Genomic DNA, 26,987 nt, shown 5'->3' on the forward strand with positions numbered 1-26,987 from the left:
AAGCCTAACTGGTTGAGACCTCTGTCTATGTGGCCATCTTTCTTTGTGGATGTGTAAAAGAGGATTATTAAAAAAAAATATTGTTACTTTGATAGATCAACCAAACTGTAACCTTTGAAAATTGTTCAATTTGGTCATATCAATACATAATTCAAAGATTATATATTTTAATCTTCTTTTTCAAGAAATTCTTCAACCTTCCTGGTAAACTGACGGAGGTCTTCTGCCAAAAGCTTGGGCTGTTCCAAAGCAGCAAAATGGCCGCCCTCTGGCATCTCTGTGTAACTAAGGACATTTTTGAACTTGTAAGATAACCAGTTCTCTGGTGTACTCAAAAACTCAAGAGGGAAGGAAGCATAGCCGAGTGGCACAGAATTCGGAAGTCTGGGGGATTAAAAGAGAAATAAATTAGAAAAGTGGAAGGCTTGAAGAAAAAAAAATGGATAATGTTCAAGTTGTTATATTCATGGAAAAATGTTCTACACTGGAGACTTATGTTAAATTTAAAGTGTGCTGTAAATTTCACATTTTTGCTGAGGGTATGAGCATAACATGCAACTTCCATTTTTTTAGCTTACAAAGAAAAGCAGTCCAGAGCTGGACACACATGTCAGGAATGAGTACATGTCTGCTTACTGCAAGAACGTTCATTTACTACTAAATCTGTAACCTGCATTACAATTTCCCCCACTACACAAAATTAGGCCCCCCCAAAAAAAATTCAATATTATTTGGCTAGCAAAATTGACTTTGTTTGCAAAAACAGACTTTTAAAAATACTACCACATCCAATGCCATATCAAAGTTGCTTTAAAGTGCTAAACTTTTCTGAAACTTTTCAAAGATCATTCTTTTTCTGTCCTTCCAAAATTATTCCCAGATATTGAAGATGTTCTATATTTTAACAGATCAAGCTGTCAGTCTAGAAAATGCTTCTAGGCGGGGGGAGGGGGTTGGGGAAGGAGTGGGGTGGGGAAGTAGAATACTCATTGAAGTAAACAAAAATGAGCACCAACGAATGTTACCTGATATCCTAGCATATTTTAGATGCAACATCAACAATGTTTTAAATTTAGGTGGTAATTACACTGAAGGTGACCTGAACTCAGCAAGATTCAGTCAGTATTTCATATAGTGTCCCTGGATAAAAGGTGTCTCAAAACACATTTGCAAATGCGGCCTTTAATACCACTGCCATAACAGTTTACCTGCCTCGGGCATTTGAATAGGCTCTTGCAGTAGATCGGGGAAATTTTTAGCTGAGGAAGTGACTTTTCCACGCTGGTTCCCTTTGCAAGGCTTGGCGGATTGATTACGTAACACACAGGCTAATGTTCTAGACTAATAACCTTGAAAGGTGCAGAAGCTGCCAGTGGCGAAAAATAAACGGGCAGTCTTACTAAAGGGCGGAATTTCAAATGCAAACTATGGTCACTTCAATATACTGATGAAATTTTACAAGGGGATACTCACTGATCGTACTTGGTCATATCGTAAAAGTTTCCAAATACTTCTTTATACAATCTCATGCTGGACGTTATGGATCCCGAGATCCAGTAAACCATCACGTTGTTAAGCAAGTCATCCAGCTCAAATTTCTCCATCAGACAATCATCGAGGCTGTCGGAAAAGTGTAGGCTGATCCTCGTCCCAAACTTCTCTAAAATGTAAGCAGCCAGACCCGCTGGGGAATCTGTTAGTCCATGTCCTGGGAGAAAAGAGAAATGTCAATATTCTATTAGCTAAGGTGAATGACTCATACTTTGAAAACGTTGACTTATGTACAAAAAAGTACCCAGGTATCTGGGGACAGTCCCCAGGGTCAGATTCAATATTTTAAAGGAGATGTCATGACCCTAAGATCATTGAAGAGTACTCATACTCATACGTAGGGGGTCTTCCCTTCCACACACCTCCTCCAACACTAAATTTGTCAATGACTATTTGGTGAGTCCCAGATATCGTGGAACAGTCCCCAGAGGCAGATTCAGTATTTTAAAAGAGATGTCATTGCCCTGGGGTTGTTGAAGAGTACTCATACTCATACGTAGGGGGTCTTCCCTTCCACACACCTCCTCCAACACTAAATTTGTCAATGACTATTTGGTGAGTCCCAGATATCGTGGAACAGTCCCCAGAGGCAGATTCAGTATTTTAAAAGAGATGTCATTGCCCTGGGGTTGTTGAAGAGTACTCATACTCATACGTAGGGGGTCTTCCCTTCCACACACCTCCTCCAACACTAAATTTGTCAATGACTATTTGATGCGTCCCATATATCGTGGAACAGCCTAAGGGCAGATTCAGTATTTTAAAAGAGATGTCATTGCCCTGGGGTTGTTGAAGAGTACTCATACTCATACGTAGGGGGTCTTCCCTTCCACACACCTCCTCCAACACTAAATTTGTCAATGACTATTTGATGCGTCCCATATATCGTGGAACAGCCTAAGGGCAGATTCAGTATTTTAAAAGAGATGTCATTGCCCTGTGGTTGTTGAAGAGGACTCCACTGTAGCAGGTCATCCCCCCTACCTCCCCCCTAAAAAAAAAACTTTAGACATGAAATGGTTCATTTTCAGGCATTTTTAAACTAACAATTAAGTGTTCATTCAAGGCTGTGGTAATAACTAATTTTTTGCAGGGGGGGGGGAGGGTAGAAAAAGTGGGGCGATCTGTAGCAAAATAAAGCCAGGGATTCAGAGAGGGGGAGGGGAAGTACAGGCCTTTAGGGGACCTGAATAAACATAAGTGCAGGATAGCTCACTGGCAGGTTTGTAACCATGAGGTCTACTGATTTGAATCCTGTTCTGGCTATAAGAAGAAAATTATTTCCTGTTTTGAGATATAATTTAAATGCTGCAAATTTTATATTTACTTATTTTATTCTTATTTGGCATTCAATCGTCTGTTCCGATATTTGAAACAACATTATGTAAATTAAAGAGAGATGAAATTCTGTTATCAAGCTCAAGTGTAATGTTAATCATCAAAGTGTACAGTCACTGTTGGTTCTACGTATCATACTATAGAATCATACTTTTTTGGGTTTCCTTAATTTTGGTTTTTGTTTGTTTTTTGAGTTCAGATAATTTCCCATGGATTTGAAGCCTTCCTTTTACATAACTCTATACACGACTATCTAATACTTACCAATGGTATCAGGCTTTGTAGCTTGTAAATGCGTGTACCCTGTCTCTCTTAACGTTATCCAAAGGAAATCTTTGAAAAGAAGCATCCGGTTCTGGTCTCTCTCGGAGGTCACCACAAGTGATGGGAAGAAACTGCCCACGAGAATTCGGCCAAAGTAAAAGGGAGGTTGCACACACAAAAAGTTGTTATGGTGTCCTCTTACAAATCTGTAAAAGGAAGAAATGCAAATGACATAAAAATATATATATTTTAATTTCCTTCTCCCTTTCTGTTCCACAGCAGCTTAATTTTCCAACTTCAGAGCAGTGCCATGATTGGTTCATGATGACATCATCAAGGCTTGGCACAGATAATCTGAAAATGAATATCATTTCCAGCCTTCTAAGATACAGGTAGGCCTGAAGAGAGGTCACGGGGCTACAACCCCTGGTGGGGCTGTAGCCCCATAGCTAATGAAGGGGATGGGCAAAACATAGAGATTGGGGAAGTATGGGATGAAGGTTAGGGTTTTCTCATGTTTATAACATACTTAAGACAAAAATGCAGACAGCAAATATAGGGCCAATGCCTTAATTATCTGCAGCGTTTGATCAGGCTTCCAATGCCTCTGGATGCAGGATGGTTTCAAATACCTCGATATGACAGTTTGGCTGGTGATTTGGGTTACTACAAACAATTCTGAGATTCTTTTCAGTATACTAAAATACGATATTAAACAGTAGGGTTAATAACGATACACAATTCTCTATCCCATAATTTCCCAGGTTCTGTCAGTAGACAGTAACAAATTGTAAGAGCATTTTTAAAAGTAGCTGCTTTGTTTCGAGTTACTGCTATTAAACATATGAGGAACGACATTCCACCTGCTACCAATGAACTGATGACATGAGAATGCTTTCGCACATCGGCCTCCCAAAATGTGGGATCATGACCCAAGAGTGGGTTGCTAGACAAATTTTCAGTGGGCCACAGGCTATGTTCCAGGATATCTGTTTCTTTAATAACCAGTGTAAGACTGGTAAAATAGTAGGCCCCTAATCAGATTTAGGATGATAAGTTGCTCTTTTGAACACAAGATTTATACATTCCAAAGTCTACACTTCTGTTCTAATTCTATTATTAAAACAAATCTGTCAGTCGAAGCAGTTGTTTTGTCGCTTAACTGACCAAGCCTGGGAAGGTATGAAGGCACCAGGAAAAATATGGGATAAAGAATGGGTTTTAAATATTTTCAGAATGATTGCAAAATTGGGCCAGGTGCTACATGGCGGTCAGGCTTGCCTGTGGAAAAAGTTTTCAAATTCACTCAAGCATTAATGATTTCTTACTCGATAGCATAATCTACCTCAAGTACTGCCTTTAGGATTCATCCTTGAGCGCTCCTAATTTATTGACCAGCCACCATATGATTGTAAACACAAGTGCCTCTAATGGTCAGCACTACTTAGCTGTGCGAAGACAAAAATAGTACAGAAATAGTACCGTGTGTTTATATCATGAACTTGTGCAGAGGAGCAGTCAGTAAGGCTAGCATTACCAACTCAGGTATATATTCAATCTACCCTGCTTTTAGCCAAAAACGGGGGACTTGGGTGGTATTTGATAGGCAGGGAACATCGTAATGACAAATGTAACCAGGGGCCACCATGGCTCTCAGCTGCCTCTGAAGATGCTGGGCTGAATCATGCAGGTGGTGCCTATGCTGCCTACTGTCCCTCCCCACCCAATGTCAAGGCCCCCAATGCAAATGGAGTCTCTATATAAAATTCCTGGGGAAGACACCAACTTTCTGTTTCTGTTTGATAAGGTAGACATTTGGTGCTTTAGCCCCTTTAGAGTGTGTTAATTTGAGACAGACATACAACATGAATTAAGACAACAGCTGGTTGGATGGGTAGGTTTGGTCTCCGACAGAGATCTGTAATTAGAATAACACTGTCAAATAACTTTGGACTTGTTACTCCATTCGTGGAAGAACGATGGCTGTCGTTTGCTCGACAGGAAGCAAAAATCCCCCGAGTTTGCTTACTTTAGATATTGCTGACGATTACATGTTGAAAAACAAAGAAACAGGTTAAATGTCTCTATAAGGCAAGAAATTTTCAATTAGCTTCAAGGTTGTATTGGGGGAAAAAAACAGTAGAAACAACAAACATAACTTCTTTGTTCTGGCATTTAAGCCAAATTTCCTTTTACACATGATTATAAATATAAATTTTATCCAAAACTTATTTTTCACTTTTAGCAAAGGCAGAATTGTGATAACTTCAATTTCATGTCCATTACTTATGGAAAACATGCATAAAGGGAATCTGTACAATATGAGAGGAATCTGAATACAATCACCTACAGAAAGGTAAAAAGTTAAAGAAATAGCAAACCCATTTCAACATAACTCTACCCCCACTTCCTTCTCCACACCCCCACACCACTCTCCTCTCTACCTTTCCAAATATAAAATAAAATTACATCAACAATTTTTTGTTAATTAACTATGACCAAACATGATAAAATCTGATGAAAAGAGTTATTCCTACAAATTCAACCAAACTTAAAATTCCACAAAATATACAATCATAAATCTCATTTAATGTTACACTTTTCTAGTCATAAAATATCATGGTTTTTCTCCTCTCTCCCTGTTTCTTCTGAGAAATTAGGCATGGGCTGTTTGTAATGTTCAATGCAAATATTTCCCTATTTGCATATATAATCCGACGTCCTATTGCAAATAACATGGCTTTAAAACCCCCCCTTCTTTATGAAAAAAGAAGTTACAAGTTCTGAACATAAGTATGATGAAAAATTGTTCTTGATATACAAAATAAGCCCTGTAAGTCAGGATAAGCCCGCAAAAAGATTTTTCTCGTGCAGCCTGATCATGAATCATCTGGTACAAATGTTACAAGATGTGTTTTAAACTATCATCATAATTTTGAATTAACTACTTACAGAGAAACCTATTAAATGTGTGAATCTTCATTATATGGTAAAATTTATTTTATACTTCAAAAAGAAATGAAAATGAATACAATAGATTACTTAGTTTGTCCAAAATGGAGCACCACTCTCCCCCCCCCCCTTCCCCAACCAACAAGTTTTAAGATGTGCTAAAGAAAAGAAAACAATGTCCAATGTTCAGTTGGCCTTAACTGTAAATTAATGGAAAGGTACTGATTTCTGATTGGTGTTGATCTTTGAGACGAGAGTGACAAGCCTAACTGGTTGAGACCTCTGTCTGTTTGGCGATCTATTTTTCGTGGATGTGTATTTTGGTTGAGTAGCTTCTCAAAATCAAGATATTGTAATGGGTTGCAAAACAAACAAAAAAACACACACACACACAGACAAATTGAGCATTAAAAATTTGTTTTTACTTTAAAACTTGAAACATGTTACCTTTGAAAATTGTTCAATTTGATCATATCAATGCATAATTCAAAAATTATATTTTAATCTTCTTTTCAAGAAATTCTTCGACCTTCGTGGTAAACTGACGGAGGTCTTCTGCCAAAAGCTTAGGCTGTTCAAAAGCAGCAAAATGGCCGCCGTCGGGCATCGCTGTGAAACTAATGACATTTTTGTACTTGTAAGATAACCAGTTCTCTGGCGTAAATGTCAGCTCTTGAGGGAAGTCAGCATAGCCGAGTGGCACAGAATTTGGAACACTGGTGGATTGAAAGAGAAAAAATGAGAAAAGTTGAAGGCTTTGGAAGGGAACTAATTGATAATGATAAAGTTGTAATATTCATGGAAAAAATTTCTTTGCTGGGTACTAATGTTTAAGTTAAAGTGTGCTGTAAATTTCACATTTTTGCTGAGGGTATTAGCATAACATGCAACTTCCATTGTTTAAACTTACAACGAAACGCAGTCCAGATATGGACAAACATCGCAAATATGAATACATGTCTGCTTACTGCAAGAATGTGAATTGCTACTAAATTTGGAACCTACAGTACAATATGTGTTTCCCCCTCTACACAAAGTTAGGCCTATAGAAAATTAGTCCTCAAATTCACTTGAGCATTGATAATTTGTATACTTGACAGCATAAACTACCCCAAGTACTGCCATTATGATTTATCTTGACTGCACCCTTATTAATTGACCAGCCACCCTATGATTGTAAACACAAGTGCTCTAATGACCAGTACTACTTTCCTGTGTGAACAAAAAAATTTGGCTTGACCACTGCAGTAGTACACTGAGTGTTTAATCATGCATTTGTGCAAAGGAGCATTCAGTATGGCTTGCATTATAAACTCAGGTCGATACTCAATCAGTTTTTGGGCAAAAACAGGGGACTGGTGTGGTACGTGCTATTGGCAGAGAGAAGATCGTAATGAGTTCTCTAATGACCAGCACTACTTTCCTGTGCGAAGACAAGTTTGGCTTGACCCCAAGGAAATAGTGCAGTGTGTTTAATCATGAATTTGTGCAGAGTGGCTAGCAGTGTGGCTAGTGGCTGGTCAGTGTGGCTAGCATTACCATCTCAGGTAGATATTCAGGGAAGGGGTGTGAAAAAAGGAGGAGGTTGGGAAAGTAGAAGAAGTAAACAAAAATACTTGTTGAAGTAAACAAAAATGAGCACCAACCAATGTTATCTGATATCTTAGCATATTTGGATGCAACATCAACGTTTTAAAGTTAGGTGGTAATTACAGTCAAGGTGACCTGACCTCAGCAAGATTTAGTCAAAGTATTTCATATAGTGTCCCTAGATATAAAGTGCACCGGGATTGCATGTACCGTCTGTGGATCATAACAAGTGTCACATGAACTACTCTCAAATTTGCAAAATGATCCTGAATAACCTTTACAAATAAAACCAGTGGCAAACTCCACCTGTGATAACCCATGATCATCAGTGCAAGACGAAAGCAAACCGCTGCCATACACATGCGTGGTAAAACCTTTGGCATTCTGTGACAAAGGTTGACAACTTGCAAATGTGTGTCTAATTCACAAATTTTTCTTCGGGAAATCTCTCAGGTTTTTCATGGTCAATCACAGGTTTTCACCTGCACTTTTGGAAGATGCACCACAGGTGTATATTGTTACAGTCACAATTATTATTTTTGGAGGATGCACTACACTACCGAAACACCAGTACATACACTATCAATTCCAGCCACAACCAATGGTCATCTTTATATATTGATGAACTTTTATAATGGATACTCACGGATCGTACTTGGTAATATCGTAAAAGTTTCCAAATGTTTCTTTATACAATCTCATGCTGGACGTTATGGATCCCGATATCCAGTAAACCATCACATTGTTCAGCAAGTCATCCAGCTCAAACTTCTCCAGCAGACAACCATCGACGCAGTCGGGAAAGCCAAGGTTGGTCCACACTGAAAACTTCTCCAAAATGTAAGCCGCCAGACCCGCTGGGGAATCTGTTAGTCCATGTCCTGGAAGTAAAGAGAAATTTCAGTTTTCTATTAGCTAAGGTAAATCACCCGGGCTCTGGAATCGTTATGTTCAAGCACACTAAATTTGTCAATGACTATGGGGCGTGTCCCAGGTATGTCCCTAGGGGCAGATTCAGTATTTTAAAAGAGGTTTCATGCCCCTGGGCATGTTGAAGAGGACTCCCATGTAGCAGATTATCCCCCTCCCCACCTCCTCCCCCCCCCAAAAAATTTTTTTTTTTTAGACATGAAATGGTTCAAACTGAGGTAACTTTAAGCTAAGAATTAAGTGTACATGCAAGGCTGTGGTGAAAACTAAATTTTTGTGAGAGGTAGGGGGGAGCACAGGCCCTTAGGGGTCCTGGAAAAAATAATAAGTGCAGGATAGCTCAGGTTTGTAACCGTGAGGGTCACTGATTCAAATCCAAAATTATATAAAGGAGATACTAAAATCTGTAAATCAAGCTCAACTGAAATGTAAATCATCAAAGTGCATAGCCACTGTTTGCCTTTGTAGCATTATATAGAATGATACTGTTTTGAGTCTTCTTATGGACAACAAGGACAAAGATAATAGTTTTTCATTTTTTTCAGTGCAGATAATTTCCCATGGACTTGAAGTTTTTCTTCTGCATAACTCTATATACCTAATACTAAATACCTTATTCTTACCAATGGTATCAGGCTTTGTAGCTTGTATATGCATGTACCCTGTCTCTCTTAACAGTGTATAAACATAATCTTTGAAGGGAAACATCCGTTTCTGGTCTCTCTCGGAGGTCACCACAAGTGATGGGAAGAAACTGCCCACCAGAATTCGGCCAATGTAAAAGGGAGGTTGCACATTCAAAAAGTTGTTATGGTGTCCTCTTACAAATCTGTTAAATAACAAAGGATATAAATCATTTGATTATTTTTTTCCTTTTCCTTTCTGTTCAAGAGTACCTTAATTTTCCAACTTCAGAGCAGGCCATGATTGGTTCATGATGACATCATCAAGGCTTGGCACAGATAATCTGAAAATGAATGTCACTTCCAGCCTTCATAGATACAGGTAGGCTTGACGAGGGGAGGTCAGGAGGCTACAACCCCTGGCGGAGCTGTCTTGGGTCGTTTTGGGTCGAAAACCTGATCTGCCGAGGTTTGAAAAAGAGACCACTCTGTCTCGTTCAGCTTCCATCTGGATAGAGCGTCTACTATCAGGTTCTCATCGCCTACTGAGAGCCGCAGAGTTCTACATGGTGTTTGTCACACAGTAGGAGGACCCATGTTGTTGTTAGCGGAAACCTATGTAAGAGCCTTTGTTGGAGCCTATGTAGTTGATGCGACGGTTAGAAGTTGTTGGTTGGACCTTGTCCTTGTTATATTGTTGTTTGCCGTAGCTCTATCTACCCTTGTAACTGGACTTTCTGTCTACCGATGCTTTGAAGAATCCACTGGATTTCTGGCATTTTAGTTGTTGCATCTCTCAGTCAGCATCTCTCAGAGATCTGCATCTTTCAGCTTCTTGTTGGAGATGGGTATCCAATTGTCCACCACAGAGATCTTCCCCTAATAGTGGCAAGTCGTGGTAAATGCTTCACCACTGGTGTGGGCCAGGACAGCGTGGGCCAGTGTGACTTCATTCAGGCGGAAAACCTTCAAAGTCACGCTCTGAAAGCAGGCTGTCAGACGGGAATAATTGAGCTTCCTGGCCAGGACAGGCTTCTGCATCTGAGTCTTCATGTGATCCACTGGCCAACGACTCTTGCAAATCACAGGCTCGATGACTCCTACGTCATACTGGGTCACCAGTCTCTTCCAGCATGCTCACCTGCCAGCTCACCGGTTGCCTGGTTCTCCGATCCTCCAGTTCTCTGGCTACCTGACACAGCAGGTAGTCGAGTGACCGGATTAGCCTCTGCCGTAAGGGGTAGCAATCACTTTGGACGACCTCCGCATGCGACTTATACTGCCAAATCTGAGATCGTGGTCTCGGTTAACTCCAGACAAAAGCACACAGGGCTCTCCACTCTCTTCTACGACTCGACCCGCTGGGTTGGCCCCTTTCTGGCTCTTGGAGCTGCTTGGTCCCTTGCCGATGGTTGGGTTGGTTTTAGTCAATGCTTTGGTCTTGACCATTTCTTTACCTGCTTGGGTTAGGAAGTTTTCCTGCATCCAAGCCTATGTTGACTCCCAGTTGTCTGGGGTCCAGTTGATGCAGATCTTACATGTCACCTTATCCGAACAGGTGCAGCACTGGCACTTTCCATGCTTGTCCCAATCATTGGTGGCAATTGGCACAGGAATCCATTTGAAAGGCTATCAAGGTTATATAAAACATTAAGTTTTTCCCCTTGGTTTCGATGGAGCTGACAAATCCTGGGTAGGGAACTCGGAACCAAGTTGCAAGGGGCAATCCCAATTGGGGAACCCGTAAGCCCTTAGGGAGCTCGAAAACCTGTAAAGGTCTCTATGAGGGAATAAACCTCAGGGGAAATGAAAATAAATAGGAACACTAACCTGTAGTGTGAGTGAAAAGAGAATTCTGAAACCAGAATTTATTTTTTATTAAAAATTTTTTATTGTTATTATTATTTACGAGGTCTGTGGATTGAGATGAAAACTGGTCATAAATGATGTCGAAGGATGGTAGCCACGTAGAAGATAAGAATAATAATTCCCCCGTGTCAAAAACTAACGCTTCCAAAACCATCGAAATTGGACCAATTTTGTGCAATCTTTTCCATACGAACGGTCAAAAGAGGAAGGAGTCAGGTCTGGATAGATGGTAGCCACACCCTCTGTTTAAAGACTTGATCAATTTGAGCATAGCATTAGAGGATAATGCATTTGTATATGAGGGAAGTAAGTGCAGTGTTATAAATTGAGACAACAGCTGGTTGGAAGGGTGCGTTAGGTCTAAGACAGAGATCTGTAAATTAGAATAACACTGACAAATAGCTTCGGACTTGTTACTCCATTCGTGGAGGAATGATCACTGTCGTTTGCTCGACAGGAAGCAAAGAACCCCCTGAGTTTTCTTACGTTTAGATATTGATGAAGATTACATGTTGAACGACAATGGAACAGATTCGAATTTTCAAGTAGGTTAACTTTCTCTCTAAGGTAAGAAATTTTCAATTAGCTTGAAGGTTATATTGAAAACAAAACAGTAGAAATAACAAACATTAAATTTCTTTGTTTTGGCCTTTAAGCCAAATTTCCTTTCTCTACATGATTTTAAAACTTAATTTTATCAAAACAATTTGTTCACTTTAAGTGAAGGTAGATTTGTGACAATTTCAACTCCATGTCCATTACTTTGGCGAAACATGCATAAAGGGAATCTATACAATGTGAAAGGAATCACTATACAATCACCTACAGAAAGGTCAAAAGTCAAAGAAATAACAAACCCATTTTCAACATATATTCTACTTCTATCCCCCGACTTCCACTTCCATCTCCACACGCCCACACTCCTCCTCTATGCCTTCCCAAATGTACAATAAAATTACATCCATACTTTTTTATTAACTGTGTCCAACCATTATTAAATGTGATGAAAAGAGTTATTCCGACAAATTAAACCAAACTTAGAATTCCACAAAATATACAATCATCAATTTCATTAAATGTTACACTTTTCTTATCATCCAATAATATGGTTATCTCCTCTCTCCCTCTTTCTCCTGAGAAATTAGACGTGGGCTATTTGGCATGTTCAATGCAAAAACTTCCCCGTTTGCATGTATATTCCAACGTCCTATTGCAAATATAAGGCTTTAATACCAAATAAATCTACTCAGATCTCCAGGTTACATACAAACAGTAAAAGAGTCAAAGAGAGTTTGTACAAAATGTAGATGCTTCTTTCTCTGAGCAATTTTGTTACAAAATTGGGCAAACTTTGAAAAATCTAAATTAGTCAAAGTAATTGCATGTGAAACTAGCAACCCTGAGTAAGTCTGAATCATAATATAAGACTACACTACTGTACATGGTATAAAGAGGAGTTAGTTACTATTTGGATAGCAATCCCCTGGTGCAGTAGCAAAAATATGATCATTTCAGTATGTTATATTCACTGGAAAAATCTGTTTAATTAGTGGTTGACAAGTTGAACATAGCCTAATTACATTTACCTCATAATTCAACTAGCACTGGATGTTTCAAGTTATCACAGTAAAAAGTATTCCTAAGTTTTCAACTCCCTCTTTGGTGATGTGATTGTGATATATGCTGACCATAGATTTACACAAATGAATACTTGCAAACCTTCCCCCGTCTCTCCTCCCCGCATCTCCCCCCACCCTCCTCCCCGCATCTCGCCCCTCCCACCTCCTTGCTGACTTAAACAGAACAGGAAAGACATATGTAAACTAGAATATGTGATTATCAAATGGCTACGTTGTGACATTAGTCACTATTCTTGCTCTGTTCCTTCCAAAATTCCTCTGTAGCCTTTGAAAACTTTCTAAGATCTTCAGCAAATAATTTTGGTTGTTCCAATGCAGCAAAGTGTCCGCCGTCAGGCAGGAGTGAATAGCTGACAACATTGGCAAATCTGTACTTCAACCAGTGCTCGGGAGTTCCCGAAGCCTCGTGGGGGAACGCTGCATATCCCGTCGGCACGGTGATGACCAAACTGTGAATGTGTACGAGATCGAAGAATTTATATAAAACCATATTCGTTCAAGCAGTTAGTTGTGGTTCAAAACATCACGATACAACATTAAACAAAACCTATGATCTTTTTTACTTGCATGGTACTGTTAGAAGACCCTCGCTCCCACCCCCACCCACCTTCCTTAGCATTGTTCGTAACACAATAAATGCATAATATCATGTGATATTTACAATTTATATGGTACAAATTTGTGCAAATTGTATATCATTGTTTCAATGTCTATAAAAACACCTTCAGTTCTGTGGGTGATGTATATATTGATATTGTTACAATGTGTATTTCACTGTATTCATGCAGAGATACATATTTTTTCCCTATTCATGGCACAATGTTGTTGTACATTAGTATAAAATGCAAGGGGTTGCACAAACTGGATCAATCATAACCAAAGTATAAAACAGCCTAGGCTACAGCAACATATCCTACAACAGGACTGCATAGGACACAGTCTTCTGTGCTGTGCAGTTACACACCGTAGGCACTGCTGGTCTGAGCACTGATATAATCTCTATTGTATCATATTGATGCAGCCTTGCTGCAGGGGATTTGCAGCTGCTGCAGCTTGCCTCTTTGACACACACAATTTAAACGGAACTCTTTAGAAACTCACCGTTGAAGCGGCATTAATGTTGGATAGAGTTGGATAATTTCCTTGTAGGATCGCATACTAGCTGTGAATCGGCCCCCGATCCAGTGAACCATGACATTATTCAGCAGGTCGTCCAGCTCGAACCGTTCCGTCAGTTTACCGTCGGGGTAGTTGATGTAGTCCGGGTTGGTCGGGAGCGAAAACTTCTCGAAGATGTAAGCAGCTAGGCCCGCCGGAGAGTCTGTTAGTGCCTGTCCTGTTGGGAGTTAAGGCGATTATGTCACTAAAGAACCCATTAAAGACGACCACCGGTGTTTCCAAACGTAATATAAAGCATGTTAAAATTTTAAGTTGAAAACACATCGTTTGAGATATTAGGAGGGCCAAAAAATCAGACAGACAAATCATGCCCACACTCCTGTTCCCTGATGTCAGTCATGTCATGTATCTGGACAGATTATCACTGATTCGAGGGTGGTAAGAAATATATGTTAAATTGTGTGGACAAGAGTGTATGGGTAAGAAATGTATGTTTAATTGTGTGGACAAGAGTGTATGGGTAAGAAATGTTTGTTAAATTGTGTGGACAAGAGTGTATGGGTAAGAAATGTATGTTAAATTGTGTGGACAAGAAGGTATGGGTAAGAAATGTATGTTAAATTGTGTGGACAAGAGTGTATGCGTGAGAAATGTATGTTAAATTGTGTGGACAAGAGTGTATGCGTAAGAAATGTATGTTAAATTGTGTGGACAAGAGTGCGTGACCACAAAGTGATATTTCAGCATATCTGTGAGCTAATACCACCTTGTGGTTCTTTAATTAATACCAATGACGTATTCAATAAACACGTCAAACGATCCTTTGAAAACAATCAACATTGCTGATGATGATGATGCTAATATTGTTTTATTTCTGTATCTTTGTAAAGCTGCAGCTAAAGAAAATAGCCAACTTTTTTTCCTTTCTATGTTTTACTAAATAATATAAAGTAATTTAAATTAAAAGATCAGAAGCTGCAAAATGGTGAAGGATAGGGAGGTTGGTTGGAGAAGGGGACAGGGTTAAGGCTATAGTTCTGCAAACACCAAAACAATCAGGTAAAATATTCTTTGCTGAAAATACAAATGTTGCAAATTTTTTGGATGTTCAAGTTTCAAGAAGGGAGAGACGGATGTCTTCCGATAAATATTCATCATTTGCCTTAACAGTTCACCCAATTATCCACATTTGAATTTCCGATTTGTTTATTTGCCCAACAAAACATTTGGTGTAAAAGGCTGTGCTTGCCTATTGTGTCGGGTTTGGTCGCTTGAATGTGAAAATATCCACTCTCACGCATTATGACCAACAAGCGCTCTCCAAGAGGGCTGAACAATTTCCTATCACGAATTCTGGGATATGACCATTCTGGGAAGAAGTGGCCGACCAGCAATCGCAGACCCATCCAAGGAGGTGTAACCATCAGGAAGTTATTGTGGTGACCTCGGATATACCTATAATAAAATAAATAGAATACGTCCAATCATGTCCGAACGTGAGGAAGCTAACGTAATGCAGTGATCTCGAACATATAGCTACTGAGAATAAATAACATTCCATCCAATGAGGTGAAGTCAAGTGGTGGCATCAACAAACCTTTTAAAAGTATTACACAAATCATCAAGATTAAAAGACACGAATATTCATTTTGTATGATTACAAACATTTTTTTAGCATCTTATATACAGGTTCAAACTTGCCTAGGTCTCATTACATCTCAGTCAAAAACAATTTTGCTGCTTAATTCTGACTGTCACAAAGTGGCAGTATTGGGAGGCCTTGGTTTACAAACAATAGCCCACCCCCCCATTCACCAAGGTCAGGGATGTTGAGGGCATGGTCGGACCCAGGGAAACTTTTGCAACTGGGCTCGACTTTCTAAGTCTTCATCAATTCATGGTACATCCATGGGCATATCAAGAACCGATGTAATGTTATTCTGCATCCTGAACTCCTTAGGACTCCTAATGTACCTCTACAGGCCTAGGGATATAGCCCCCCCCCCCTCTTGCCAAACATTTACTAGTTCTATTGGCCCTCTTGTCGACTACATTACTAGCTTTACAGAGCATGCGTCTTTAACACATGAGGATGGGGTGAGTGGTATGGTGAGGTGAAGGGGGGGGGTGGGGATGGAGGTGAAGAAGGGAATTGGAGGGTTGCCAGATGGAAGATGAATACAAAATAATGTTCTGACGATTTGAAGCTACAAATAAAGAATAAGGAGAACCAATCAGATATGACTCACCTTTATTTCTATGAATCTCTTTTTACAACTTTTTTTCTTAGTTATTTTCCTGCTTCTCCTTCGAAGATCTTCCGACCTCCATATTGCCAGCTTATAGCACACAATGTTAACTGGACTACATGATATGACTTGCAATATTAAACAGAGAAATTGATTCACTAGGCAAAGGGCCATGTCTTTTCGAGTCTAGTACGTTATCTCATAACTTGGATGATGAGAGTGCGGAATTAAGATTATAAATTGTAAGCAAAACAAATCATAAAACATTTTTAAAAGTATTCTTTGCTTTCATATTCAGTTTCCTTAATTTGATATGTTATTACAGAAGAAAGCCTGCTAGAGAGGAGAGCCTTATGATATGTACTGTAGTTATCGCATAACACTAGGCGCTGCCTATCAGTTTAGTGTGATAAAATAGTCAAAGTTACCAATAGGACTAAATTAAAAGTTTCTTTAAAAACAGCGAATTCATGATGTAAATCAACAAGAGAAAGGATAATGATTAAACACAAGGATTCCATCCAGCCACAGCAGTGGTTCCCATCTTGGGGGGATAATGGAACAATTCCTTTTCTTAACAGGTGCTGGGGAGGGGGGGGGAAGAAGATAATGGTTCATTGAAAAGTTGAAAGGAAATGCTAGGAAGGGGATTAATCTGTCATGGGATTATGCATGGGAATATGCAAGGGATTATGCAGGAAGATGAGCAGACTTAAATAAACAAAAACGAGTACGCTCCTTTAACACTAAAGGTACAATCCCCCTCCCCTCCCCCACCCACCCCCCATGTATAAGCATGACCTGACAAAATGGTCAAATAATACTGGCCTAAAATTTTAGTGTGATGATATTTGAAAAAAGTCTTCCAATGAAAAATCACTACTAGTCTGTTTTTTATACATTCTTAAAAGCTGTAAAGAATCAATGTAAACAAACAATGGAATATAAAGTACAATGGTTATACAAGCATCCCAAGCAATTAATTTGGTTGAAAAATTCCTCTTCTACCCAAAATATTATTTGATCTTTACATATCTGAATTCCACATTAAAAGGAAGGAAGCAAAACATTCAGAATTCACCAAATGGAATTTTCTTTGCATTTTCCCCGTACATATGATATCACTCCACCAAAGGCAAAAATGCAACCCCCAAAAAAGAAGAAAAATGAGCTTCCTTCCCACACCACAGGAGAAAAAACGGACTAGCACATGCTGAAAGAACTGACATGAATTGATAAAAAAAATCATGAAAATTAACAACCATCTCATCAATATTTTTCCATAATTCTTTCATTAGCTTTGCTCTTTATGTTTGCTCCAAAATTCCTCTGTGGCTCTGACAAACTTGCAAACATCCTCGGCCAGCAGTTCTGATTGCTCCATGGCGGCAAAGTATCCCCCTGCCGGCATCGCGGTGAAGTTAACGACATTTGTGTACTTGTACCTCAACCAATGTTAAGGGGTACCCCCATCCTCACGAGAAAATATGCATACCCCATTGGTACTTCAAACTTTTACAGTCTTAAGAAAAAGAAATACACAAATGTGTAAAATAATTTATTTGCAAAAAGAAAAATAGGAGGCCTTTCAATATTGACTAATACTAAGTATGTTACCAACTATAAACCTGTATCTTCCCTAATGTCATCTGATAATATGAAACATTCTATGTTTAGCTCCTTTAATTATCTTGTGGAGAGGGGGAGGGGGGAGGGGTATCCATACTTATAACCATATCCTGTACAATGCTGCCAAGCAATTAGGTAAAGTAGTGATATACCTTCTAATTTCTGAGATACCAATAAGATTGCTGATTTAATCAGCTCAACAGTACTCAAACACTACATGAGATATATCTTAACTCAGAACCAAAGTTGAGACAAGTTTAAACAAGTTTACCATACGATAATAAAAATAACAGCTTTAGCATAATGATCGTTAATTATAAGCTATTCCGAGATTGCAAACAGCAATCTATACAAAGGTCATATTGAGTTGTTCAAACTCAGAGAACAGTTGCTCAATTAATTAGTTAATAATTAAAAGCTAATCACTGTTCTAATAAGCTTCATAAGTCTTGTGCACATTTGAGAGCATGAGGAGGATCTGATACACACAATGGTGTTTTCAGCTTCGTATTTTAAAGTACTGTGAATGCTAGCATACTGTGAATCAGACCCCACAATCTTTATCTCCCTCCTGGTGGAGGGGCAGGGGGGGGGGGCATTCTGACCCAGCAAGGGCAATCAAGACTGTAGTGTGAATGCTGTGGGGGGGAGGGGATCATTCCATGTCTCCAATTCCTTGCCCTTTTCACTTTGAGCATTAACACAGACTGGGTGAAGGCGGGGTCTAGATATGGGCGCACCGTACCACAATGAGTAGTTCACTGCTTTGTGAACAATCATTGTGACCTTTTCACGATTGTAAAATCCCCCTTTTTACCAGCTGTTTATTCACCTAAAGTTTTCAAATTCAAAGCAACATCCTGCTCCCCCTCCCCCCCCCCCCTCCACACGTTCTCAAATGTGACGAAGGCCATATGATTATATGTTCTAGGAGGATGTCTAAGTTTGATTAGATACCATCTTAATCTGGGCAAAACTTGCCAGATTTGTTAAAATTGAGACTGCAATGCAATAAGCTACTTTAAAAGTTACATCATTTTTTCAAGAGTAATCTATGATATGGTAAACATTTGAGTGTTGATATAACAATTTTATCATGCTTTCGAAACCATCATGTTCAGTGATGCACACTAAAATGTGTATTTTTTCTGGTTTGCCTTTAGTAAAAACAGTGAAATTTTTAACCATTACAAGACCTGTCGAAAATTAATTTAGTTTGCCGGTGTCATGATACATTTTCGTTGCAGAAATGCAATGATCTCGTTTAATCAGGACGAATGTTAACCCTAATCTATGAGCCTATAACTGTAGACTTTATCCTAATCATGTAATTAACCATAACTAAATCCATAGGCCTGTGCTTAAATATTTATAAATGATTTATGTAAGTATATACTCACCTTTTCATAGATCTACACATTCTTGGTCATTCTTGATATCACTATTGTTATCATCCGTTCGTTTTCATTAACAGCGCCATCACGTCATATCTGCCCGGGGCGGTGGATCCGAGGGAAGGGGAGTTGCAGGGGTTAGGGGGTCTGATAGTAAAAACGGACCACTCCCTGTGGCCTACGTACAACAAAAGTCAAAACTACTTGTTTATGTCCTACAGTGTATAACGACTGAATGCCTTCGTTGACGTTAATAATCACTGATTTATTATTGTAACAGCAAAGAATAAGGAAGACATTACATTTAAATAAAAACAAATTCTGAGTGAAGGCTGGATTTTTGCATTTAAACATATGGTAGGATGGACACTAAAAGCCTACAACCATAGGGGACAACACACAGCAGACACAGCACCTAATGTATGCTACAGGCAACTTCACTGATTTAACCTTCAACGTAAACCAGTTTCACTATTGTATCTAGGCTAATAAATAATGATTTACTATTAATATTACTATTGCATGTTGTCACATTCCTACAGTACCCCCTCTGTCAATTTTCTGATCAATATTGTTGGACACGTCCAACCTTTCACTTTGAAATATATACAGTACTTGACCTTATTTGTTTGCAACAGGTATATTTTTTGTACAAGCTATTCTGTACCAGCAGATAAGAAGGCTTGAGGGAGGTGTCCTGGGGCTAATGGTATTTTATGATATATTCTCTAAATATTGATTGTACACAAACAGGACTTCAAGAGGTCTCTGTCTCACCAAAATTAATCGGACGGGCAACCAGAGAGGTTACGTTTCTGTCCATAGGTTAGGTCCCCATCATTAATGATGCGGTGGTTTCAAGTGGCAGATGAGAACTAGGCCAATTGTTCTTCACTACCATCACTACCACTTATTAATTGACCTTTGACATGATAGTTAAATATATTTCAAATCAAAACCATCACTCTGTTGAAATACAGAGTCACAAAAGCAAGCTAACAACCAGATACACATAATAGTACATTAGGGGATACAGAGGTTCCCAGTAGTGTGGCCAGGGGATAAGTGTTGAGAAGAGGGTGAAAGGTAAAGATATTGAATGGGAACAGGGAAGGGGCAGGTGTGGGGCTGGGTGTGTAGTACAAAGGGAGCAGTTATTAAGGATAGTGAATGGGAACAGGGAAGGGGCAGGTGTTAGGTTGGGTGGGTAGTACAAAGGGAACAATTATTAAGGATAGTGAATAGGAACAGGGAAGGGGCTGGTGTGGGGTTGGGTGGGTAATACAAAGGGAACAATTATTAAGGATAGTGAATAGGAACAGGGAAGGGGCTGGTGTGGGGTTGGGTGGGTAATACAAAGGGAGAAATTAAGGATAGTGGATGGAAACAGGGAAGGGGTGGGTGTGGGGTTGGGTTGGGTGAGTTATACAAAGGGAGCAATTATTCAGGATAGTGAATGGGAACAGGGAAGGGGCATGTGTGGGGTTGGGTGGGTAGTACAATGGGAGCAATTATTAAGGATAGTGAATGGGAACAGAGAAGGGGCAGGTGTGGGGTTGGGTGGGTAGTACAAAGGCAGCAGTTATTAAGGATAGTGAATTGGAACAGGGAAGGGGCAGGTGTGGGGTTGGGTGGGTAGTACAAAGGCAGCAATTATTAAGGATAGTGAATTGGAAAAAAGGGTCATAACATGGGAAATGGAGGACAAGCTAGCAAAAAATTATGAATTTCTATAGTTTTCGTACATGTAAAACATGTCTCAGGACAATGTGTTGTGATGGAATGACCCAATGATATCCGTATGAATGATATAGAAATAAAACATAGTGCATACAACCGCACTACACCAAACTACCATTCGTAGGGCAGTTAAACCATACTTGACAAGTTAGGGACAAACAGAAATGTTTGGACTGGGGATTAAAACCAAGCAGAGACAAGAAGATGGTACCCTCAGAGAAATAGTGCAGTCCAACTAGTTAAGTTGTGCGACCCAAAAAAGACTAGAAAATAATTGAGTGTCGAAAGTTTGTGTTCTCAACTTTGTCCCTGATAATTTTATATTGTTACCTGTGTAAAATAGCATAGCAATTTGCAAGCAGATACTGGATAAATTGTTCCAAGAAAACCTCCCTTCTCCCCACCACCCCACCCGTCAAAAAAATGAAACATACCAAAAGGGAGAAAGAAAAAAAAAGGTTATACTCACTGCGGGAAGAAGAGGGACATGAATTCGACCACAGTACTACCCCAGTCGCCCCCTTGGACGTAGTAGTTATCAAATCCAAGTCGTTCGTGCATAAGAGTGTTGAAAATTCTTGCAATTTGAATGGGGCCCATACCTTGCAAATATTAAAATGAAACGAAGATTATTACGGTAAAAATGAAATCTATCCCAAGATCTGACTCATAATTGACAAACAAGGAGTACAGGTGCTATATATATATATATCTATATGTCTATATATACACATATATATCTATTTATACACATGTATCATTAAATTATTAACTTATTACACATTGGATTATGCAACCATCTTACTGGTAAGTACCAAATAATTACACTTGTAATCACAAAAATGAACTGTACGTTTTACCTAAAATGTTTGCCCAATTGTAAAGATCTAGCAACCTGGAATAATTTATCCGGCATATCACCGCAAAATGCTATGTCAAATGGGCAACTTCCTATACAAATGCAAGGCTGTGTAGCAATATTTGTACAGTACACAGAAACCATAGTGTTTTATGTGAAAGACAAAATTCAGAGTCTTCAAACCTACTACGCAAACTTTGAACAATATAATTGATTTCCTGTTGGAGGATTGTTTACTAAAACAAATCGGTAAAGATTATTGTTCACAACATTGATATATATATTTGCATATAGGTTTTATACACACGCACCTGGTTTATGCGCTTCTTCTGAAAAACCGTAACCGGGCAGAGAAGGACAAATAACCTCAAAGACATCGTCTTCTGTACCGCCGTGATTGGTGGGGTCTGTCAACATGGGAATTACCTAGGAATGGATGCAGGAGACGTATTTAAACATAGAGGGAAGGATGAAAACAACCTGTGAATGAATATCAGTCATTCTTTTGCCATATTTGGAAAGAATTGTAACATTTAAGTATAAATAAACATAAATGTAATTAATTTTTATTATTTCTTTTAATTATTATTATTATTTATTATTACAAAAGCATTGACACCTGCAATACAATGTGGTAAAATAAAAACTGGAAACGGTTTGCATTCCCCTCCAAAAATGATATCAGATATTACGAAAGAGTTAGACAAAACCATCCTAATATTTCTAGGGTCTTGTAGGCAAGGGGTGGATGAAAAAAAAAAGGGGGGTCCAGGGGATTGGCCCAGCCCACTCAAGATGTACAGAGGGTGTAACTATTGACCAGTCTTTCCTCCATCCCTCAAAGTTTAAGGTGTAAGTTACAGATTCAATATGATACTGTAACAATCAACAATTCCCTTTTCGTTAGCAGAATATACGACTCTTAATATCTGGAATAGAAATTGTTTTCAATCTGTTAGTTGAAGTTTAAGCACTTTAAGCACTTAAGTGCTTTAAGCACTTTAAGCATTGTTTAAAGCACTTTAAGCATTTTAATCGGGTCTGAGTGTTTGTGTCTTCAGTTTTTTTTCCCTCTCCTATAGGGTCCTTGATGGGGACTTGAGTGTCCCTCCTGATCCTTTTTTTCTAATAAACTAAACTAAACTAACCCCATCTCATTATCTTGTTCCTAGCTCAAGAAGATATGCCTGATTGGATTAACCCTAATTCAGCTTCCTAATTCCTAAATTCTTTCCTGTAATGCATCACAGTAGGGGATCTGTGATGTCTTAACGGCAAATGTTCTTCAAATGCTTTACTTTCCTATTATAATCTTTTTCTTGAGTTTTCATCTTTGGTTCCATGCAAGGCTACATTTGTTGTCCTTTATGCAACTACCTACGCCAAACTGGTTCACCGGAAGTTTGTGAAATGACTTCCTTGGGATGTGCTACATTTTGCACTTTAATATTCTTAAAAGTTGCTGTTGTTCTCTGTATTATAAGAATTTCATCAAAAATGCAACTTTTTCAGAGAAATATTATTTTCCTCTAAAGAAATGATTCATTACATTTAAAAGAAGAAAAAAACATTTTTCAGTTGAATAACCATCGATGACATTCTTCATTCTGGTGTTGCCAGATGCAATCAGCAAATACCACCACACATTTCAAAAATTCAAATCTTTTTCATTAAAATATGCTTTGGAAGATGTGGTAATGACTTAACTAATTAAGAGAATTTCGAACATTTTTATTAGACAATCAAATTCAACCACCAGAATATCCCTTAACAGAAAACAAAAGATGAAGGAATAAGTGAAAGCAAAAAAAGATTGAAATATGAAATTTTGCTCTCACCTTATAAAATTCATAAAAGGAACCTGGCCAGCCATGCACCATCAAGATCTGCTTGACCTTTTGACCTGGCTTCACCTTTGGCTTTACGTGCAGGAAATGGATGTCGATGCCTTCAATATTGGTTTTAAAATGATTGAACTGGTTTAAGACTTTCTCTTGCTTGGGCCAACTTTTGAGGAAGAAAAATGTAAATTCTAAGCAGCTAGCTCGTTTTTTGTGATGATGTTAAAGAGATTGAATTTTTTCTTTTCTTGAGACATCTCACGGGCCGCAAAACAATCACTGGCTGGTCGCATGTGGCCCGCGGGCCGTAGGTTGCCCATGCACCCCTGCCTTAAAGGCTTGAGCAACCTAACAGCCTACCCTGCACATTACTCATTCAAGTTACTGTTGCTGAATCAGGTAATAATTTAATGTTCACATTTTCTGTAGCAGTTTTGAAGGCTCTGGATTTGGTCTCCTTTAAAATACTATGGTTCCTGTGTGAAATATAAGTGCTATACATCTTTGTAAATTTTTTTATAGGGATTTGACCATTTTGCATAGCATTTTGCGATGTGGTACAGGATAAATTATTTCCTGTGTATATAATGACATACTCCTATAGAGTCTACTATATCCATTCGCTCGATTGTTCTCCTATATCACGAAAAGTGCCAAAAAGCACTGACAGGAGAACATCTTTTTTTGACCTGTTATCAATCATGATCAAGTTTTTTGTGGCTTGCATGTTGAAGGGCATGAATGGAAGTACATGTGGTGAGAAAATTGGGTCAATTTAGAGGCAATTTTAGACCCCTTTAGGCCTCCCAGGAGCAGCCGTAGGAATATTGTTTACTACTTAGTGAAGAGGTTTGGTTTACAAGTGACGAAAACTTCCGACTCGGATAGCAAAAAAATCTACATGGTCATGATATGGAAACTTCATGGTGCCATGAAAGGCCAACTTAATTGTCAGCTATCCGGTGATGTGTAGCTTTTAGCTAGTGAAAACTTCTATCTATATAGACTTGGAGACCACATTACTTTTGTGATTTAGTGTGTAAGTCAATGGGGCTTTTAATGGGCGGGTGCTACCACATAGTGTGATTTGGTTTCTGGCATTTTCCCCGACCAATGACTTTCTCTGTCCCTCATAGAAAACTATTAATTGAGAACCCATGCACGATATGGCCTTCCATAAGACAATGATAGTTTAGTTTAGTAGAATAAAAAGGATCAGGAGGGACACTTAAGTCCCCATCAAGGACCCTACATAGGAGAGAAAAAAAACTGAAGACACAAACACTCAGACCCGCCGATGATGTATAATACTTTCACCTTACTTAGAAATTACCTGTAATTTGTTAACCAATGGTTGACTATAACTTTCATTGAATCTGCCCGTACTCCATAGTTCCAGTTGGTCCCCTCCAAGCTCTCAAAGTATCGAGTATTCTGGAGTCTTCTCTTTAAGTCATCCTGGTCCTTTTGCGAAAAGGTTATCTTGAACTCCCTAATAGAAGTGTCCTTTTTCGCAGTTGCTTGGTCTTCTTTGGCCCACCAACCGGTCCCTGGATCCAGGGAAGGAGGTGCTGGTGTGAAAAACCCTGTTAAGTAGAGTCCTAACAATATCGCACTGCCGACCAACAAAATTTGAAATTTCAAGCCCATTTTTGCTATATCTGTAAGAAGAATGAAAAATAGCAAATTTTGAACCTAAACAAGGACAAATTTTACAAAAATTCAATATTGAAGAATTGCACATCATAATTTGTGAACTGTTGGGTAAACACATTTTCAAATATGACACAATTTCTGAATTGGTTAGGCTAAGGTCTAGCACAGCAATTTAATTATAGAATATGACGTTTTATGTTAGAGAGATAACAGAGAAAAATGGTTTCCTCTTTTTGTAGTCAACAGTCAACATTAATGGAAGTGCTTAGCACTTTTCTTCATGAAACCAGTTTTCTTTGGCATAATATGTTTATTTTCGTTATGTCAATGGAGAAGTTCAATCATATATTTTGAAATGCCTAAAAGATGTGATTGAACTGTTTGGGAGAGGTGAAACTATAAATCACTTTTGAGAATTTCACCATACTTCTGCTTTATTGCCTCCAATTATAGCAACAGCTAGGAAAGTTTTGTGATTACGTAATCAACCTGCCATGGTCGTATATCGACCTGCAGGTTCTACAATTAGCCTGCATAGCTTCTTTTAACACCATGAGGCTCTTTGTGTAAACACTGTGTGGCAATATGTTCATGTCTGCAGTTTAAATTAATCATAGAGCGTTCACACAAAGACCCTCATACAAGAAAATATATGTGGCAGGCGTTGCAGACTAAATTGGTAAAAAGAGGTCATTTTAAGAACAAGGCAGGTCGATAACATAATCTCAAGAAACTTTACCATGATAGCTTGCTATAGTTGGGGTCTATACAGCAGACCTTTAAGTCAACCGTTTCTCATCTATAGCCTAGGGGTCTTAATGGGAGTGCAATATCAGCATAACCGAACTATGATTATGTTTAATCTTGACTTGGTATTCATTGCACCTGTTAATGTGGCAAGAGGTACTGTATGTTAATTGATAGTGAACACAAGTCTGACTTTTTCATGTTTGCTAATATTAGTTGTACCAGAGGTCATTGTCTTAAACTCTAAAAGTCACAAATATATGGTACGGATTCTAAAGTTATGGCGCTTTTTTTTCTACTAAACTCAACTAAACTAAACACAGCTCAGGCATAGTCTAGCCTAGATCTAACTAATGCACACGTGTAGGCATATCCAGGCCTTACGCTAGGCCTGACTCTCGTTAAAAGTAAAACTAAAAGAAGAAAATTACAGCTAGCCTATGCCTTTACTTACATTTTATACCGGGCAGGAGGTGTTGAGAAAGAAGTATTATTCACCAAATCCGAAGTATTGAGGCAACTACTCAGAAATATATTAGTTCTGTGTTTTTTCTGTGTTTTCGCGGTGGGTACAGGGGTGTAGCCCAGTGCAGCAATAACGTACTGTTGTAAGCCAGTGCATGCAATGTTAGATTCGGCGGGGCTTCACAAAGTGACTTGCAAAACTGAATGACGTAATGTTCCCGGGTGCGAAATTCACCAAAGATGGAATTATAGGCAGGTGTAGTACAGGTGTAGTAGGTGCAAGGACACGAAAACCAATACACTAATTGGCAAACACAAACTAATTGGCTTTGTATTTAAAGAATCATGATCTTTTCTTTTCTCAAGATTTACTTGACCACTCCTTTAATTATATTATTTAGTACAATAGGGAGGAAGTCTGTACACCTACATAGTGGCTCCAGGCGCGTAGCCAGGAATTTGCCAAGGGAGGGGCGAAACTGTAGATTCGGCATTGCAAACTATCAGAGCCTTATAAGGCTATGCAAACCA

At 38.8% G+C, this 26,987-nt stretch overlaps 1 protein-coding gene across 1 annotated transcript; it reads right to left on the minus strand.

Annotated features, from left to right (window-relative positions):
- On the minus strand, window positions 1–26,894 carry LOC139954750 (juvenile hormone epoxide hydrolase 2-like). Its single transcript, XM_071954671.1, has 14 exons — window positions 26,446–26,894; window positions 24,922–25,249; window positions 23,586–23,754; window positions 22,059–22,173; window positions 21,358–21,490; window positions 15,126–15,331; window positions 13,859–14,093; window positions 12,982–13,206; window positions 9,249–9,454; window positions 8,342–8,576; window positions 6,606–6,821; window positions 3,154–3,359; window positions 1,474–1,708; window positions 1–384 (listed from the first exon to the last, which is right to left on the minus strand). The coding sequence occupies exons 2-14, from the start codon at window positions 25,236–25,238 to the stop codon at window positions 168–170; spliced, it is 2,715 nt and encodes a 904-aa protein (XP_071810772.1). The 5' UTR covers window positions 25,239–25,249; window positions 26,446–26,894; the 3' UTR covers window positions 1–167.
- Between the last annotated feature and the right edge of the window lie 93 nt (window positions 26,895–26,987).

Source organism: Apostichopus japonicus, chromosome 17, assembly GCF_037975245.1.
Source record: "Apostichopus japonicus isolate 1M-3 chromosome 17, ASM3797524v1, whole genome shotgun sequence".
Lineage (NCBI taxonomy): Eukaryota > Metazoa > Echinodermata > Holothuroidea > Aspidochirotida > Stichopodidae > Apostichopus > Apostichopus japonicus.